General features: G+C 37.0%; 4 protein-coding genes across 6 annotated transcripts; 1 reads left to right on the forward strand and 3 right to left on the reverse strand.

Annotated features, from left to right (window-relative positions):
- Nucleotides 1-60: 60 nt before the first annotated feature.
- On the reverse strand, nucleotides 61-5,885 carry LOC17885291 (uncharacterized protein At2g02148). 3 transcript variants are annotated; one of them, XM_006290281.2, is made up of 10 exons: nucleotides 3,700-5,885; nucleotides 2,605-2,658; nucleotides 2,210-2,367; nucleotides 1,966-2,089; nucleotides 1,540-1,890; nucleotides 1,276-1,438; nucleotides 1,068-1,188; nucleotides 924-986; nucleotides 587-835; nucleotides 61-496 (listed from the first exon to the last, which is right to left on the reverse strand). In XM_006290281.2, the coding sequence occupies exons 1-10, from the start codon at nucleotides 5,780-5,782 to the stop codon at nucleotides 395-397; spliced, it is 3,468 nt and encodes a 1,155-aa protein (XP_006290343.2). In that variant the 5' UTR covers nucleotides 5,783-5,885; the 3' UTR covers nucleotides 61-394. The 3 variants fall into 3 exon arrangements, 2 of the variants coding, with proteins under 2 accessions (XP_006290343.2, XP_023638408.1); XM_023782640.1 differs by lacking the exon at nucleotides 3,700-5,885 and having other exon boundaries at nucleotides 2,593-2,671; XR_002833849.1 differs by lacking the exons at nucleotides 61-496; nucleotides 587-835; nucleotides 924-986; ... (4 more) ...; nucleotides 2,210-2,367; nucleotides 2,605-2,658 and adding an exon at nucleotides 2,874-3,115 and having other exon boundaries at nucleotides 3,201-5,885.
- Nucleotides 5,886-6,271: 386 nt separating this feature from the next.
- LOC17886807 (zinc finger CCCH domain-containing protein 17) lies at nucleotides 6,272-9,226 on the reverse strand. The gene is made up of 3 exons (XM_006290621.2): nucleotides 8,916-9,226; nucleotides 8,403-8,513; nucleotides 6,272-8,313 (listed from the first exon to the last, which is right to left on the reverse strand). Exons 1-3 carry the CDS (start codon nucleotides 9,057-9,059, stop codon nucleotides 6,532-6,534), a joined length of 2,037 nt encoding a protein of 678 aa, XP_006290683.1. The 5' UTR covers nucleotides 9,060-9,226; the 3' UTR covers nucleotides 6,272-6,531.
- A 302-nt stretch (nucleotides 9,227-9,528) lies between these two features.
- On the reverse strand, nucleotides 9,529-11,982 carry LOC17884736. Its single transcript, XM_006290923.2, has 6 exons — nucleotides 11,714-11,982; nucleotides 11,347-11,485; nucleotides 10,643-11,200; nucleotides 10,110-10,563; nucleotides 9,951-10,032; nucleotides 9,529-9,854 (listed from the first exon to the last, which is right to left on the reverse strand). Exons 1-6 carry the CDS (start codon nucleotides 11,741-11,743, stop codon nucleotides 9,648-9,650), a joined length of 1,470 nt encoding a protein of 489 aa, XP_006290985.1. The 5' UTR covers nucleotides 11,744-11,982; the 3' UTR covers nucleotides 9,529-9,647.
- Nucleotides 11,983-14,617: 2,635 nt separating this feature from the next.
- Nucleotides 14,618-15,011, forward strand: LOC17884890. The gene has a single exon (XM_006292962.2). The coding sequence runs from the start codon at nucleotides 14,680-14,682 to the stop codon at nucleotides 14,884-14,886; it is 207 nt and encodes a 68-aa protein (XP_006293024.1). The 5' UTR covers nucleotides 14,618-14,679; the 3' UTR covers nucleotides 14,887-15,011.
- The last annotated feature ends 309 nt before the right edge of the window (nucleotides 15,012-15,320 follow it).

Below are 15,320 nucleotides of genomic sequence, written 5' to 3' on the forward strand. Positions count from 1 at the left end.
TTAAATTAATACTCATTTGAAAAAGAAATTAAAGTGAAACATTCTGTTAAGTTTAATCAATGTTATATTCGAAAATAAAATAAAATGCATAAGTTCATAGATGCTTTCTTTACATTACACTGACTCGTTTGTGTTTAAATGATTACAACACCTTTTGCAATTCATCAAAATCTCTATCCATACACATCTTTTTCTAATAATTTCATGTACTGATCATTTTTTTGGTCATATACATTTTACATAGCCGAAACCATAGAAGCGTAACACATCTGCATTATATCAAATTTTAGGTTAACTACTTCCACGCCAAGTAAACTGGCTCAAGATTTCACCAACTTAATGTAATTTTTTTGCTTCGAAAGAGATTCCAACCTGAGAATCGAGCAAAGATTCACTACATCCCGAGTCTCTTGGATCCACACTCTGAGCAGAACTTGGATGTCTCTCTCAAGTACTGTGCTCCACATTGGTCGCAGAACTTTGCCGGAGTGGATGGCTGTGGAAAGACAGATAAACATACGAGGACTTTTTAATTGGAGATTGAAATGACCCAACTAGAGGAATAGATATTCGTAAAATTTTGTACCATTGCATGGCCTCCAGTGAGGGGTTGCAAGCAAGCCATGTGCTGTGAAATAGATGGTGACTGGTGGGTGTGAGATAGTTCAGTGTCACATTGATGGTTCTGACAGGGAAAATGCGTGGTTGCGTGTTGACCTTGGTAAATAGATTGATGATGGTGGTTGCTCTGGTGAATAGATTGGTGAAATTGATGAGACAACGATGACATATGATGTTTGGAAGGGGAAGGAGTGTGTTGTTGTTGACTTTGATCCTGCATTTATAATAAATTTGTATGAGCTCAAGATCATTTACATTAGAATTTGCCATAGTATGTAGATTCAGAAAGAGTAAGTGCATACTTCATTAACGGAGCGAAATCCTTGTGTATTAGCTAAGGTTGAAGAGTCTATACTTGGAAATGTCTGCAAAACATAAACAAACACACTGTCAGTTGTTCTTTCAAGTCGGGAAAAAGCAATAAACAGAGAGTTGATTGGTCTTACAGGCAAGCCATGGATCCTGGAGACAGAATTTTGAACACGCCTATGCTTGTGTCGAGGGCAATAGAATTTATAGTCTCTTGCAGAGACAGCCACTTCATTACGGCCTGTTAATCGCTTAAACCTGTAGTGACAACATCCAATTATATGCTGATGTAGATAACTCGAAATAGTAAGAGTCTGATGATGATTTGAAAAGAGGTATATTCACCATTCAGCATCTTCAATAGGCAAATCATCTGGCTTTTCAACAATATCCAAACCATTTACCACAACAAAGCGAACTCGTTTCTCTTCATGTATTACCAATTCTGGAAACCTTGTCCTTGTTTCAGCTGAAGTTGCCAGTTCTCTTCTCCTGTACATGCAAGCACCTGTAAATATAACATAGAAGGGAAAGTTCACACATATCAACTAATGCTCAAACATAATCAAACCCTATCACATTTGCAAACATCAGAACAGATACAAATACCTTTCTTAGGAAACTTCTTTGTTAATTTCCGATACAAGCCACCTGCTGCTTCAAGAGCTACCCCAATGGTCTTTTCCCTTATTCCATTCAATGAAGCAAGTCTCACATTTGCTTCACCGACTAAAGTCTCATACATATTCGCAATATACATCAATGGTAACGCAAAATTCGGATCACCTTCATATCGTGTATCATCAGACTTCCTCTTAACTTTATTATCACTATCCCGTTCTCCTGAATCCGTATCATGATCACCCTTGCTCTCACAGACTTCAATCACATGTTGGTTAATAAAGTAGTCTAAGATGATTTGCAGAAATCTCCCTCGCGCTGATTCAATCGGCGAAACATCTAAAGCAAACATAACAATCCGCACATTTAAGTTGTGAAAACCAATCAAATACTTATTAGATTGATCCTTATTACCTTCAACGCTTAACATGTTGTAAGCAGATCCTACAGGTCCCTTGTTCTCCATATGAGATCCACCTTCTTCAACACCTTCATTGTGGATTTGCATAGTGTTTCTGTATGATTCATGCATACAGTCCTGGAAAAGAGTCATTGCTAAGTCTCAATACACATTCGAAAAAACCCAAAATTTCGACTTTTTTTTCTCTCATAAACGCTAAAAAAAAAACTGAGACCAAATTGAGAACTTTTTACACACAGCGGAAGAAGAATCGCCGTCGTTATCCAAAGTATCTCCGTTAGGACCAATATCTCTCGGCGGACCGTCAACGGAGTTAAGATCATGGAGAGAAGTACCGATGTAGGAATCAGCTGATTCCAAATTGTAATGCTGCACTCGAACCCTAGCTCCCATCGCTTCCCACAGAAAAACACAAATTCCAAAATCAGAATCGATTCAGTAACAAATTCAACCATTTTCGAACACAGATTCAAGTCGAGAAGATGTAGAATCGTCTAGAAATTGCATCTTCAGAGTTTAACTCGACTGATCTCGTGTGTGAGTGAGTGAGAGAGAGAGAGAGAGAGAGATTAAACGGCTATACGAACCGTTCGTGAGGAAGAGAGAGTCAGAATCCGAACCTGAAACCGTACCTGAGATTATCGTACGGTGACAGAGATCTCCGAACCTCGCTCTAAACTCCACACCTGTAACCGAGCCACTCAGTCTTGGAAAAACTCTCACAATTAATTTGCCCCGAATCTAATAATAATAAGCAACTCTTTCAAATATTAAACAACTTTTTTCATATATAATATCAGCAAATAAACTATATCCAAAAGCTTACAATTTATATTTTGGCAACATACAGTAAAAACTGAAAAAGACTAATATTTCATGGATTTCAAGCTCATATGCATAATGAAAAAAAAATGTAATTTGTTCAAACCTAATTATTCAATCATTAATAAATGAAAATTACATTTGGGGGGTAAGAGAAGAAAAAATATGTACACAAACCAAAATTTGGGATTTTGATTGGTTCCTCAATGCAACAATACAAAAAAAAAAAAATACAATGAAGAACCTGTAAACCCATCTGTAAGCTAACTAATTCATGAATCTTAATCTTCACTCCTTTCCATAGCTTCGGAGCCTCAAAGTCTGCAACAAAAGACTTGATCTTTGTTATCACAAACTCAACTCAGATTTTAATATCAAAGCACTCAAAACTGGACTGGTTTCATACCAATGCTCTTTTCGATGAAAAATGTATTTGTCGATAAGCTTTCTCCTCGGATTAGTCCTGCACCAAACAGGGCGATTGCGGCCGCTATAATTGTTTTATGATGAATCTTACAGATTTCCGGAGAACCTTAGACTGAAGACTCCATAGTCTAGTTTCTTCTTCTTTATGTTCTTCAGAAGAAACAAGATTTGGATCCTTATATCAGAATCAGTATGATAAGAGCAAAAAGATTGCATCTTTCGAGTTCAAATGTTCGGGAGTGCATTATCATTGTCACTGGTCCAGAGCTGATGCTTTATCAGATAACTCTGCAACTCTACAGCTTCGTCTGTACATCGAAGCTCATAGTGTTTCTTTAAGATACTAATACACAAAATCTCATCAGGGAGAATTCCTTCCTCAATCATTTCCTTGAGGAAGGATCTCGCTTTCTGCAACTGGTTGCATTGCGTTAGTCCCCAGACTAATGAAGTGTAAGCAAGCAAATCAAGCTTCATACCAATCTCAACCATTTTGTCTCGTAAAGCCAAAGCCTCTACCACATTCCCTTGCTTGAATTTCCCATCCATTAACGATGTGTACGCCGTTCTGTCCGGAACTAGACCCTTCTGGACCATATGTTCAAATAGAGTTGTCCCAGCCTCAACTTGATTATCTTTACAGAGACCATCAATCATTGCTGTGTATATCGCCGCATTAGCTTGTAGACCAAAATCGTTAGCTATCCTCTCGAAATAATCAATTGCTTTAGAAACCAACTTGTTTTTGCATAATCCATCAATCAAAATGCAAAAGGTAACAACTGTGACCTCGATATCAAGTTCTAGCATCTCGTCCAGCAGATGTAAACCCTCAGTGGGGTTTCCCGACTTAAAGTAAGCATCCATTAACGTTGTGTAGATCAGTGAATTCGCTTTGATTCCACATTCCTTCATTTCATTCATCACTACCTTAGCGGCCTCTATCTTCTCTAAACTGCACAAACCCCAAATGAAAGTTCCGTAGAGCAGCAAATCCGGTTTAATACCTCTCCCCTTTAATTCGTTCAGAAGCTCTAAAGCTTTGTCCATGTTTTTTGCCTTTACAAATCCATGAATCAAAGCATTGTAACTTGCAAGATTTGGAATCACACCGGCTGTATCCATTTTCTCAAAAAGTTCTTCAGCTTCTTTTATTCTCTCTGCATCACAAAGGCCATCGATCAGTGCAGTGTAAGTGACCACATTCCATTCCACACCCACCTGCAACATCTCATCAGCCAGCCTAAAGGCATCTGAGAGTTTACTGATTTTACAATTGGCATCAATGAGAGAAGTATAGGTATATTCATTAGGCACAAGACCAACTCTTCTCATGTCAACATAAAACTTGATGGCTTGTTGCATCATACCCTCCTTACAGAACGCATCAACCAAAGTGCTGTAACTCACAACATTCGGTTTCATCCCATTTCGCTTCATCTCCCTATAAAACTCCAGACCTCTAGGTAATTTCCCAAATTTACAGAAACAATTAATCAGGGCATTGTAAGTAATAACATCAGGCTCACAGCTCATATCCTTCATTTCCTCGAAAAAATAAACTGTATCATCTAATCGACCAACCTTCCCATAACCATCAATCATAGAATTATATGTGACAGTGTCTGGAATCAAACCTCTAAACTTCATTTCTTCAAACAAACCTCTAGCAGCTTCTACGTCTCCTTCTTTACACATACAATCTATCATTATGTTGTAAGTAAACACAGTCGGTCTCGCACCAGCACCAATCATGTCTTTGAAAAATCTCTTCATCCCATCTGTCTTCCCCAATTTAGCAAACCTATGCAATAAACCGTTGCAAGACCTGGTTTTTGGGAAGACCCTAAATTTCTTCATCTTAGAGAAACACTGTATAGCTTCCTCAAGCATTCCTAAATCAATGAAAACACTAAACAAAGCATCAAACACTCCAAAACCAGGAACACACACATTCCTCGTAGACCACAGAACATCAAAAACATCATCGCATTCCGAAAATTCGCCAGCCTTGTTAGACAAAACCATCTCTCTTAGGATACTATTAGCATCATAATACATTCTAGCACAAAACAGAATGTGAGCTACTATACAGTACGATTCTAAGGTGTGCTTAAACCCATCACGAGTCATCGACCATTTGAAGAATTTGAAAGCTAATTTCGGGTCTTGTTTCAATTCAAGGAGAGCCCTCGGAACCCAAATCGGAGCTGATGTCAAATGAAAAAGCTTTTCGAATCCGGGATCATCCCACATATCATTCTGAACAGCTTTACGGATCCAATCTCTATCAAAATCTTCGGAGTAAGTAGAAGCACCGCTTTTGCTAACGAAAGGGTATCGGATGATACAGAGAAAGCTAGTGAACCAAACGAAAGGGCAAGAGATAAAGGAAGTTTGAGAGGGAGAAGATAGAGGGAAACAGAGAGGGGATTGAATTTGAGAGAGAGAAGAAGAACAAGGGCTTACATGGCGAGGGAATCTGCGATTAATGTGAATAAAGTTTCGAAGAGAACAGAACATTTTCAGGAAAAGGTTCAATGTGAATAGAATGAGCCTCATCGTTTAGCTCAGAGACATGGTAGTACTCTAGTGTTCCTCAACCTATTCGACTGAAGAAAGAAGAAGAAGAAGAAGAGGAAGAAAGTAGGGTTTATGAACTCTGTCTGGGGTTTGTTGCTTATTTTTATTTTTTTCCTTCATAGACTATTCCTCCTCACTTGTTTATGATATATTTATTGTTTGGGCTTCTGCATATGGTGTTTGGGCCTCTACAGACAGGATACATAGACCCAAAGTTTATAAGCCTTTGGGTACCATATTGGTCTATTACTTGTGTTGTTAAAAGTGAAAAAACAATAATGCTAAAATGAAAATAACAAAAATCTAATAGAAAGGTGTTAAAATCTAATAGGCACTGCAAAAACAATAATAGAAAGGTGTTATAAGCTAACAATAAAAGAAATATGTTACAATTTTTGTGGTTCTTATTCTGTAAATTCCTATTAATTTGAGGAAAATGTCACATATCAAAACAGATTAGAAAACAAAAAGGTTGAACAAAAAAATCAGAAATATTATGTTGTTGCACTTGTACGTTGTACCATTGTTTCTTTTCTTTCTTCTACAGTTACAATTTAAGAAATCATAATACGTAAAAAAATGGCGGCTAAAAATCTCAGTGCCAAGCCGAAGAAGATAAAAAAGCGACTTTTGCATATTACTTGCTCAACGACTTCTCTCCAGTTTGCACAGCATTAAGCAGAGAGAGGAAAGGAGCGAAAGCTTTTCTTGTGTGTCATCTCTTTCTTTTAAGACAACATCTCAACTGTTTTATTCTCAATGTCTTCTTCTCCTTCAGCTTCACCTCCTTCTGTTGCCTCTTCTTCTCCTTCCTCAGCCGCGTAAACTACTTCTTCACCTTCTTCATAGGCGTACTCTCCTACCTCTTCTTCATATCCTTCCTCGTAATAGTACTCTCCGTTTAGCTCATCGCCTTCATAAGCTTGCTCCTCTTCATTTCCTTCATAAGCTTCCTCCCCAACGACTTCTTCTTCCTCCATCATCGTTCCTTCTGCTACTTCAGCTTCGTGGAATGTGTTTGTTTCAGAGACAACCTCGGTTTTCTCTTCTGTTATGAGTTTCGTCTCATCTCCAGCTTCCTCTTTCGTTGCAGTCTCAACCTTCTTGTTGTTGCTGCTACCGACAGATGCAGCCGCTCTTTTTCTCTTGAGAATCTCACTGAAAGGCAACGGCGCTGCAAATGAGTCTCCTGATCGCTTATGACTATGATGATCCTCTTCCAAGCTTTTCCTCTTCCCAAGAGATGGCTCTGTCTTACTTTCCTCTTTGCTGCTTTTAGTTTCTGCAATGCTTTTAGGAGCTGATTTTCTTTCCTCTTCCATTTCTCTTCTTCTAGCCCATGGAGCCCGGAAACCTCTTTCCTGATTACCACTATGGTTTTCCTCTAACCTACCCTTAATTCTATCACGGAGTCTACCCTGAGATGATAACTCGCTTCTGTCCCTTCCTCTCTCACTTCTCCTGTCAAAGTGACCCTCGTCGCCATTGCTTCTCTCACGAAGCTTAATTCTACCCTGAAGACGGCTACTGCTAATGGAGTTTTCCCTCTGTGTATCCCTACGAGAGTCTCTATATCCTCTGTCCATCGAAGAGTCAGAAGCAGCATAGTCATGGCTTCCTACTGATCTCATACCATTGCCTTTCCTCTGCTTAGCCAAACGATACCTCAGATCCGATTCCACTATGTTCTCTGATCTCTCATCTTCTGCGTAAACCCTTCTGTCCAAACGATCCCCACTCTCAGAAGAAACTCTACGGTGGCCCCATGCATACCTGTCTTCCCTCTGGTCATATGGATCAAAACGCTGATCACGGAATGTGTCTTTGTCACCATCAGCAATTGCACTGAAATCAGGGTCATACTCTGGGTTTCCTCCCTCCTGACTTCTCCGTTGATATCGATCTTCAACATTATAATACTCAGAATCTTCATCCTCATTATCCACAAGAACATCAAACCCAGGAGACGACTCTCTTAAGACGTCATCTGCATCCTTACCATTGTGAAAACTGGTATTATCATCAGATCCATATTTCTGAAGCAAGTGAGTGGAACGGCCTCCTTCAGTAAAAGACGGAACTCCTGCAACCTTTCTCTGCACAACAGGCTCATATCCCACATGTTTTGAAATGTGTCCATCTACACTTCTACTATCCCTTAGTCCAGCAGAGGCGACTTTTGGTGCAGCCGAAATGTCAGTATGTGCTTTAACCACCTTTGAGAGGTTAGCATCTGGAAATTTCCTCTCCACGGTGTTATTTTCTGTCGGCTTTTTCGAAATCTGAGAATCAGTAGAAGGCTTAGCTTCTACGGGATGCTGTTTTTTATAAGCAGCCGGATTTGGAGTGTGCAAGAACGAACACATATCTCCTTTCATACACATGCCTTTTTGAAAGAACACACAAGGAACCGGCTGTTTCGCAACACCAGGATGCTGTGCGGTTGCATGTGCTGGCTGTACAGGACCAGCAGGAGCACCTCCTTGATTTCCCAACAATCCCTCCAAAGGCTGCAAAAAAAAAACACCACATAAGCACACTTGATAATACATCTTCAATATCAAACAGAGATTTGTATTGAGGAAGAAAGTAAACTCACAGGATGCCGAAAACCACATTTGGGATTCATACAATTTCCATTCAGCCAATAATAGCAATCCCTTGGGTTCATACGGGCATACTCACTGTGGCGATACTCACATTCAGCTCCCTGTTAGCAGAAAAATATATAACCATAAGAATCCCTATAGCTGATCAGAGACTAACTGCAGAAACTATAAAGATAAACTGAGGAACCTTAGTATATGAGCAAAAATTCCTTTACAAGACCTTCCAAATATAGCTTCATATATGTGATTTTCAATCTAGCTAACAAGCAGCCCTAAGAAACAAGCCTACTTGGATTCAAGAAGTTCGAAATCACCAGATCTAAGTTTTGCACTAAAATTAAGCAGACGGAGAAATGAAGTATGTAGAGATAAGCTTCAAGGGACACAAAACCACAAGGGAACACAAAATCGGGTGAAAGAAACTTAAGATCCCAAATCCAAAACCCTAATTGAAGCAGAAACTGGATAAGATCTAGACGAAAACACAAATCAAAATCAATTACCTTCTTGCAGGTTAAAGGAGATGCAAGAAAGTAAACACAATCGGTGTTCCACTTCAAAGCTTCTTCCTCAGCAGATGAAACAGTCTCCGATTGCTTCTGCTGCTGTGGCTGTTGCTGCTGCGGTTGAGTCGCGGGCGCAAACATTATTACTACTTGTAAATTTCAATCTAAATCTCTCTTTCAAGTAGATCGAAAGGTTTCAGATCGAAACCCTAAAGCGTGAGATTCACCGATCAGAGAGAGTCCCGTGGAAAACGTAGAAGAAGAAGACGAGCCGCCACAAAGAGCGAACCAGAGAGAAACTCGCGACTCTGTGTGTGTGCCCTTTAAAAGCTAAGCCTAAAAGTTTTTTTTCCTTTTGTGATGGGAAATATCAATAGATCAAGTTCGGTTTAGTATTAATCAATATAATACTGACACGTGCTAGTTTCTTATTGGTTTCTACGTTAGCCATATAAAAGAAAGCCTTGGTATCATACAGTCATACACCTCTGCTAGAAACAGCGACTTTGGGATGTTGTGAAACAGACAAACGATAAGGTATTTAAACCGAACCTTAACCGAGTATGAAATTATTGTAAACCGATTGGTACATCTTACGCAACAACACTATGAAAACCAGGATTTGAGGATCTACGAAGCAACGAAAAAGATGACAAGGAAGTGTTTTACAAAGCTTTTATTATACAAATGATGAGTTCTTGAGAATTAACAACACCACAATATACGTTATTAAGAACAAATGCTAAAGCAAGAGAACAACAATGAAGGAACTTTGCCTGTTCTTCGGATTTGTTCAGCTTGTTTCTCTGTTTTTGCTGCTTGACGATCCTTCTTTGCTTCAGCTGCTGCTCGCTTCTCCTCTGCTTTGCGCTCTATCGCAGCTAGTTTCTTCATCAACTGGTCTTGCGCTCGTCCCTTAATCCTCTCAACTTCCACCTGTAATATCAAGAAGTCCATCATCATCACTTAAGTTTTTCCAAGTTTGTTCACAATCATGACTTGAACTTGAGTTGTTATGTTGGTATACTTTACCTCGGTTTTCTTCATCTCGGCTTCAGATTTCGCCTTTTGATGATTCTCCCATGCTTGAATCTTCATCTCCTCACGTCTGAACCTGGAGATGACATAAGTCATATCAAAGTTTTTCAAGAAAACGAGAGCACTATGACAAACAATGCAACTTTAGAGTACCTAGCCATGTGCTTAGCCTTTTCCGCTTCCTCCCACGCTGTAGCACGAGCTTCAGAAACACTTTTAGATGTTTGTAGAGAAGCTTTGGTCTTTAGTGATGTTGAAGCGTCTTTGTCTTCATCTTCTTTGCTAGCCCAAGCAGCAATGTTTAATTTGCCAAGTTGAGTACCCAACACCATTATCTCTCTCCTAGTTTTCATTTGAAGCTCTTTCTCTGACAGTTCCTTGTTAGTCATAGGAGAAGCTGATGTTTGTCTCCCTGGACTTGAAGGTTCAGAAGATATAGGACTTCGGATTGGCGTTGTTGCTCTAATAGGTGTCCCGTTTCTTGAAGGTTCTTGGCTAGCTATAGGAGTCATTTCAGTCCCCATGTCTCTCATAGATACAGATCTCGCTGTTGAAGGCGGGTGGGCAAATGCAGTTGCAACTGACGAGTCATGTCGACTGAGATTAACTGCAAGCAAGTAAACTTCGGATTCAGAAGACAATCAGTGCATAAAAATTGAATAACTCAAAGAGACAGATAACACCACCTTCAGTTGCTGATTGTACAATAGAGTTCTCAACCATAAGAACCGGTTTGACATATGAATCCGCGGCTGTGTAGGAATCGACTTCCCAGCTAACAAACTTGTGTCCTGTGTCCTTTTTCACTTCGCTTACATCTATCCGCTTTGTATCAGGTTCTTCAACCGCTCTTAGATCAGCAACTTCAACAATCTTCATAGAAGACTGACGACCAAAGCTAGGCCCTTTCCTAGAACCCGGAACCTGAACCTGACCAGTCTTTGGTCGGTTAGCTGTAGGACTAGCAATCCATTTCTGAGCATCATCCCATTTAGATGGAGCCGGTTTAGAGAATGATCTAATAGGCATTCTTTGACTTTGAGGAACCTTTTCCTTTTCAGTCTTTTGAAACTCAAAGACAGATGTTGTAGAAACACTCTTAATCTCATTCACATTATCATAATCAAGACTACTAGTATACTCCTGAAGACCCAAACTAACCGCTCGAGCCATCCCTGTAGTAGAACAATCAGGAACCTCACTCACAACATCAACATCTTTACAATCATCTAATCCACTAGCAACTGCAACATTTGGAAACAACAAAAGCAAAAGCTGAGTTAAGAAGAGACCATTGCCAAAAAAGTAGCAAACTTTAGATTCCACATTAAGCAAATAGAGACAAAAGCGTTATTAAAAAGAGTATTAAGAAATGATTAAGGGGCTCCACCATAAACCCTAGGGTCATCAACATGATTAGACTCAGATCTCATTGTAGAGTCTTCTTCTTTCTTCTTTCTATCAACACCCAGAAGAAGCATACTCCTTAACTTCCCCGGTGAAAACCCACCGCCGCTGCTACTTATAACCTATTCACAAAACTCATCGGAGACAAAACAAGAGTTTATAAAGACAGAGATGAAGTGACTTGAAAAAGACAGAGATATGACAAGAAAACGACACAACGGAGACGAAATCAATAGAGATCAAAAGAGTTAGCTATGAAATCAAGAAAATGCCAAATCTGGCTTTTGATTTCCCTAATTTTACGCAAAACACAGTTTCGGGAAACGTGAAACCAAAGCTTTTTTTCTCACCTGGGTCTTTCCGATTCGTTCGTAATCCATCGAAAGAGAGAGAGAGAAACTTAAAAATCTCAACTTTGGTTCGCTTTCAGTCTTTAAACTCAAATCTTGAGAGTGATGAGAAATGTGTAAGAAAAAAATATAAGAAGAAGATATTGTAGATTGTGTATTATCAGAAGAAAAGCATTATTTGAGTTACAGTGATAAGAGAGAAAAGCTTGGAAGCTTGTGAAAGTACAGAGACTGATACACTGTGTCTTTCTTACTCAAAGCTTCTCTCTTTTTTCTAAGCTGACATCAATATAAGGGACATTCACAGTGATGGAGCCTTTAAGTTAAGCCACTGTTGTACTCTTTTCCCAAAAACCAAAACAAGAAAAAACTTTTGTATTATTATTGTCACTATTAATAATTTTGTATCTCTCTAATCATAATTCTTCACATTCAAATTTAGTTGCTATTTTCATCGAATTTTACCGATATAAACATGTAGTTTTACTATTAGTCATATGTGTCTATATATAGCACGTATTAGGTCATCTTGACCCAAAAAAAAAAAGAAAAGAAAAATTGTATGTAATAATTCAAACTTTTATATAACTCAATTCTCAACCAAAGTTGATATTATATATGTACTTGTATTGTATATCATGTTTGGCATTTGTGCACCAATTAAGCTAAGATTATAAGTAATACACTAGTATTGAACCCGCGGTAATGTTTTCGTTCATGTTTATAAGAAATACAATTTAATGTATATAGTTTGTTTTATCGGATATATCAGTTACTAAAAGACGTAGTCATTGTTAATTATATTGTAATTTGTAGGGTGTTTTGTGTTGAAGTTCAGAATCGAATAGTTCTTATGCATTGTTGTTTTGAATTATATTTATTTGCTAAGACAACTAACATCTCTGTTTTAAGTGTTTGTGCTTTTTCGAATGTGTGTCATATTAGAATGAGTTAGTTTATCATTAGTCTAGTTAGAATATTTAGTTATTGAAAGTCTGAATAGTTAATATTAATGGTAATTACCATGAATTTGGTTATAGGATATACTCATTATAATGAATATCAGTTACTATGATTATACAGGAACTAATTTCTGCTTATATTATTTCTTAATTTGGTTATAGGATAAAATGTAGTAAAACTATTCAATATAATGATCATAAATTTTTTTGTTTTATGTTGACAAGCAAATCTGATGCTAAGAGGTATATTTTTATGTTGACAACGAATAATACATTATTATATTGTATGTTGACAATCTTGTTTCACTAAATATGTACTGATTAGAGGTATATATTTTAATTCGACACAGAGCCAAGAAAAAAAGAAAAGTATATTATTACAAAAAATAAAAATGTGGCCTCTCACCACCATAGGATGCTTGCTCATTGCTGTTTTTGAAGGCCCGCCCATAAGTAAGGCCATACCGGTCAAACTAAGATGATCCCTATTGTATTATGACAGCTATGGTCCTTAGTCAAAACCAAGACAAGAATGCCAAGTCGGTGACTAATCCGTAGGATCACATCATCTACTTATTCGAATGCAAGATGCGCTTACATTCTCGTAAATTCACTTCTAATTCCTAAGAATTCATTCGATATACTCACATGTAAAAACTTTGGTCAACATGTTAGATAGATTCTAAATAAATTAATGTAAAATTTATAGTTTTAAAAATGAATGTGACCTTTTTAGCTAATATATACTAACTTAAAAAACTGAACTAAGAATTGAGCTAATATTTTACAGAAAAACAAAGATAAACTAATATAGCAATATTAGTAAGAAGTTAAGGTGGTCGAGTGGCAAACTACATAAGGTGAGCCTTTCTTTTTGAGTATAGTCACTCTGGTTTCGGATGGAACTGAATCTGTTAAGGATGTTCTTGTATATGAGTATTTCCAACTAACCTTACAAGAGAAAGCCATAACTTTTGCGCATATTAACAAGTAAAAAGTAAGTGGTTTTGGGATTCCACCACACCATCGTAGAACACACAATCATATCCTTAACCTGATTTAGAGCATCGTTACAATGTCTTTTTCGGCGATGAGCAACTCTTACGAACGAAAACGACTGTGGCATGAGATGGGATTCCTAAATTAGTGTGTTCACTGCACCATGTCATGTCCAAAGACGTCCAAAACTACTCGTCATTTTAGCCACTTAAACAAAATTGTACTATCATTTATCTGTTTCAACATGTCTTTAGTCACCGTTTTTGATTTAATTATTTACACATGATGTAGTATATATTGGGGTTTTACACATGATGTAGAATTGAGCCAATTAAATTTTACTAAAAGTAGATTTGAGCTAATATTTACTGAAAGTAGAATTAAGCTACTTTACACATAATTAAATTTTCACAAGAAGTAGACTTTCACTAAAATAATTCTACTTTAAAATTTTGATGACTTTATAAAATCATATATAGTATATAAAAGAAAGATTCTATATGATTGCTTGAGAATATTCTATAATCTTATTAGTACTTTTTCTCCCAAACAATCTCTATATTTTAATTATACATTTTTATGATTTTATTTTATTACTAAAAGTGTATAAAATCATAAACCAATAATACAATAATTTAATTCATTAACAGTCAGAGATTTATTTGTTTGTTTTAATTGAATAACAAAAAAAGTTATTGGCTTATAAAAATTTTGAATTTAATAATCTCATATTTATGAAGATTTTAGATGACATTTTACAAATCATAAACTAATCACACCAAACTTTACCAGAGTTTAATAAAATTTTGATTGATTAACAACAGATTCGAGGTAACATTTAAAGTCATTAAAACACTAATTAAATCTTAAGCCAATAAACCCCCCCCCCCCCCTATATTACTTCATGTTATTTATGTCAGAACAATATAAATAAGAAGGGTGGGGTAAACATTTAAATTACAAACAAAAATATAAACATGATTAAGAAGCTTTCTCCGATAAAAAATGGTGGTTACTCTGATTCTTCTTGCATTTGGCCTTGGGCAGGCTAGATACCCAACTTTTTCAACTGAGCTATTTCGTCCTATACCAGACGGAAGTGCAAAAATATCAGTGAACCAATACCCAGGTGTGACACATCCATTTTACCCTCCAAAACACAAAAAACATCCACCACCAGAATATCATAGTGTGAAGATGTCAGCAAATTAGTATAAACTATATATCCATACATATATTTTTTCCTTCGGGTTATAAATATTGCACCTCTTAAACTCATATGTTTTCTAATTAAAATAAATATAATAACATGACAATGTAAAAATTGTTTGGTATTATTATCCATTTTATATAATAAATCTTTGTTATATTTTATATGTTTCATAATAATCATTATTTTAAAATTTAATTTTGCTTTCACAAAAACTTTCTTAAATGTTGATCGACAACTTTTAGAATAACTAAAGGAAATTCTATTTGACATTTAAGTTAATTTAGTTTAAGTTAATTTCGTTTCCCTATATATTTTGAATACTTAATATCAAGTTATTAAGTTATTTTACCATATGATGCTTGCTGTTTTTAAAGGCCCGCCCATAAGCAAGGCATTGTACTATGACAAGCTATTGACCCTTTATATTGTCCTC

This window comes from Capsella rubella, unplaced genomic scaffold, assembly GCF_000375325.1.
Source record: "Capsella rubella cultivar Monte Gargano unplaced genomic scaffold, Caprub1_0 scaffold_5, whole genome shotgun sequence".
Lineage (NCBI taxonomy): Eukaryota > Viridiplantae > Streptophyta > Magnoliopsida > Brassicales > Brassicaceae > Capsella > Capsella rubella.

Excerpts from the sequence above, each read along its gene's own strand:
- LOC17885291 (XM_006290281.2), bottom strand. The coding sequence starts at position 5,782 with ATGAGGCTCATTCTATTCACATTGAACCTTTTCCTGAAAATGTTCTGT. Across the intron at positions 2,368-2,604 it reads TCACCGTACGATAATCTCAG|CGATGGGAGCTAGGGTTCGA; the intron begins GTACGGTTTCAG and ends TTCTGTGGGAAG. Across the intron at positions 1,189-1,275 it reads CCTATTGAAGATGCTGAATG|GTTTAAGCGATTAACAGGCC; the intron begins GTGAATATACCT and ends TTGTCACTACAG.
- LOC17886807 (XM_006290621.2), bottom strand. The coding sequence starts at position 9,059 with ATGTTTGCGCCCGCGACTCAACCGCAGCAGCAACAGCCACAGCAGCAG. Across the intron at positions 8,514-8,915 it reads CTCCTTTAACCTGCAAGAAG|GGAGCTGAATGTGAGTATCG; the intron begins GTAATTGATTTT and ends TTCTGCTAACAG. Across the intron at positions 8,314-8,402 it reads AATGTGGTTTTCGGCATCCT|CCTTTGGAGGGATTGTTGGG; the intron begins GTGAGTTTACTT and ends TTTTTTTTGCAG.
- LOC17884890 (XM_006292962.2), top strand. The coding sequence starts at position 14,680 with ATGGTGGTTACTCTGATTCTTCTTGCATTTGGCCTTGGGCAGGCTAGA.
- LOC17884736 (XM_006290923.2), bottom strand. The coding sequence starts at position 11,743 with ATGGATTACGAACGAATCGGAAAGACCCAG. Across the intron at positions 10,564-10,642 it reads TGTACAATCAGCAACTGAAG|TTAATCTCAGTCGACATGAC; the intron begins GTGGTGTTATCT and ends ACTTGCTTGCAG. Across the intron at positions 10,033-10,109 it reads AAGGCTAAGCACATGGCTAG|GTTCAGACGTGAGGAGATGA; the intron begins GTACTCTAAAGT and ends TGTCATCTCCAG.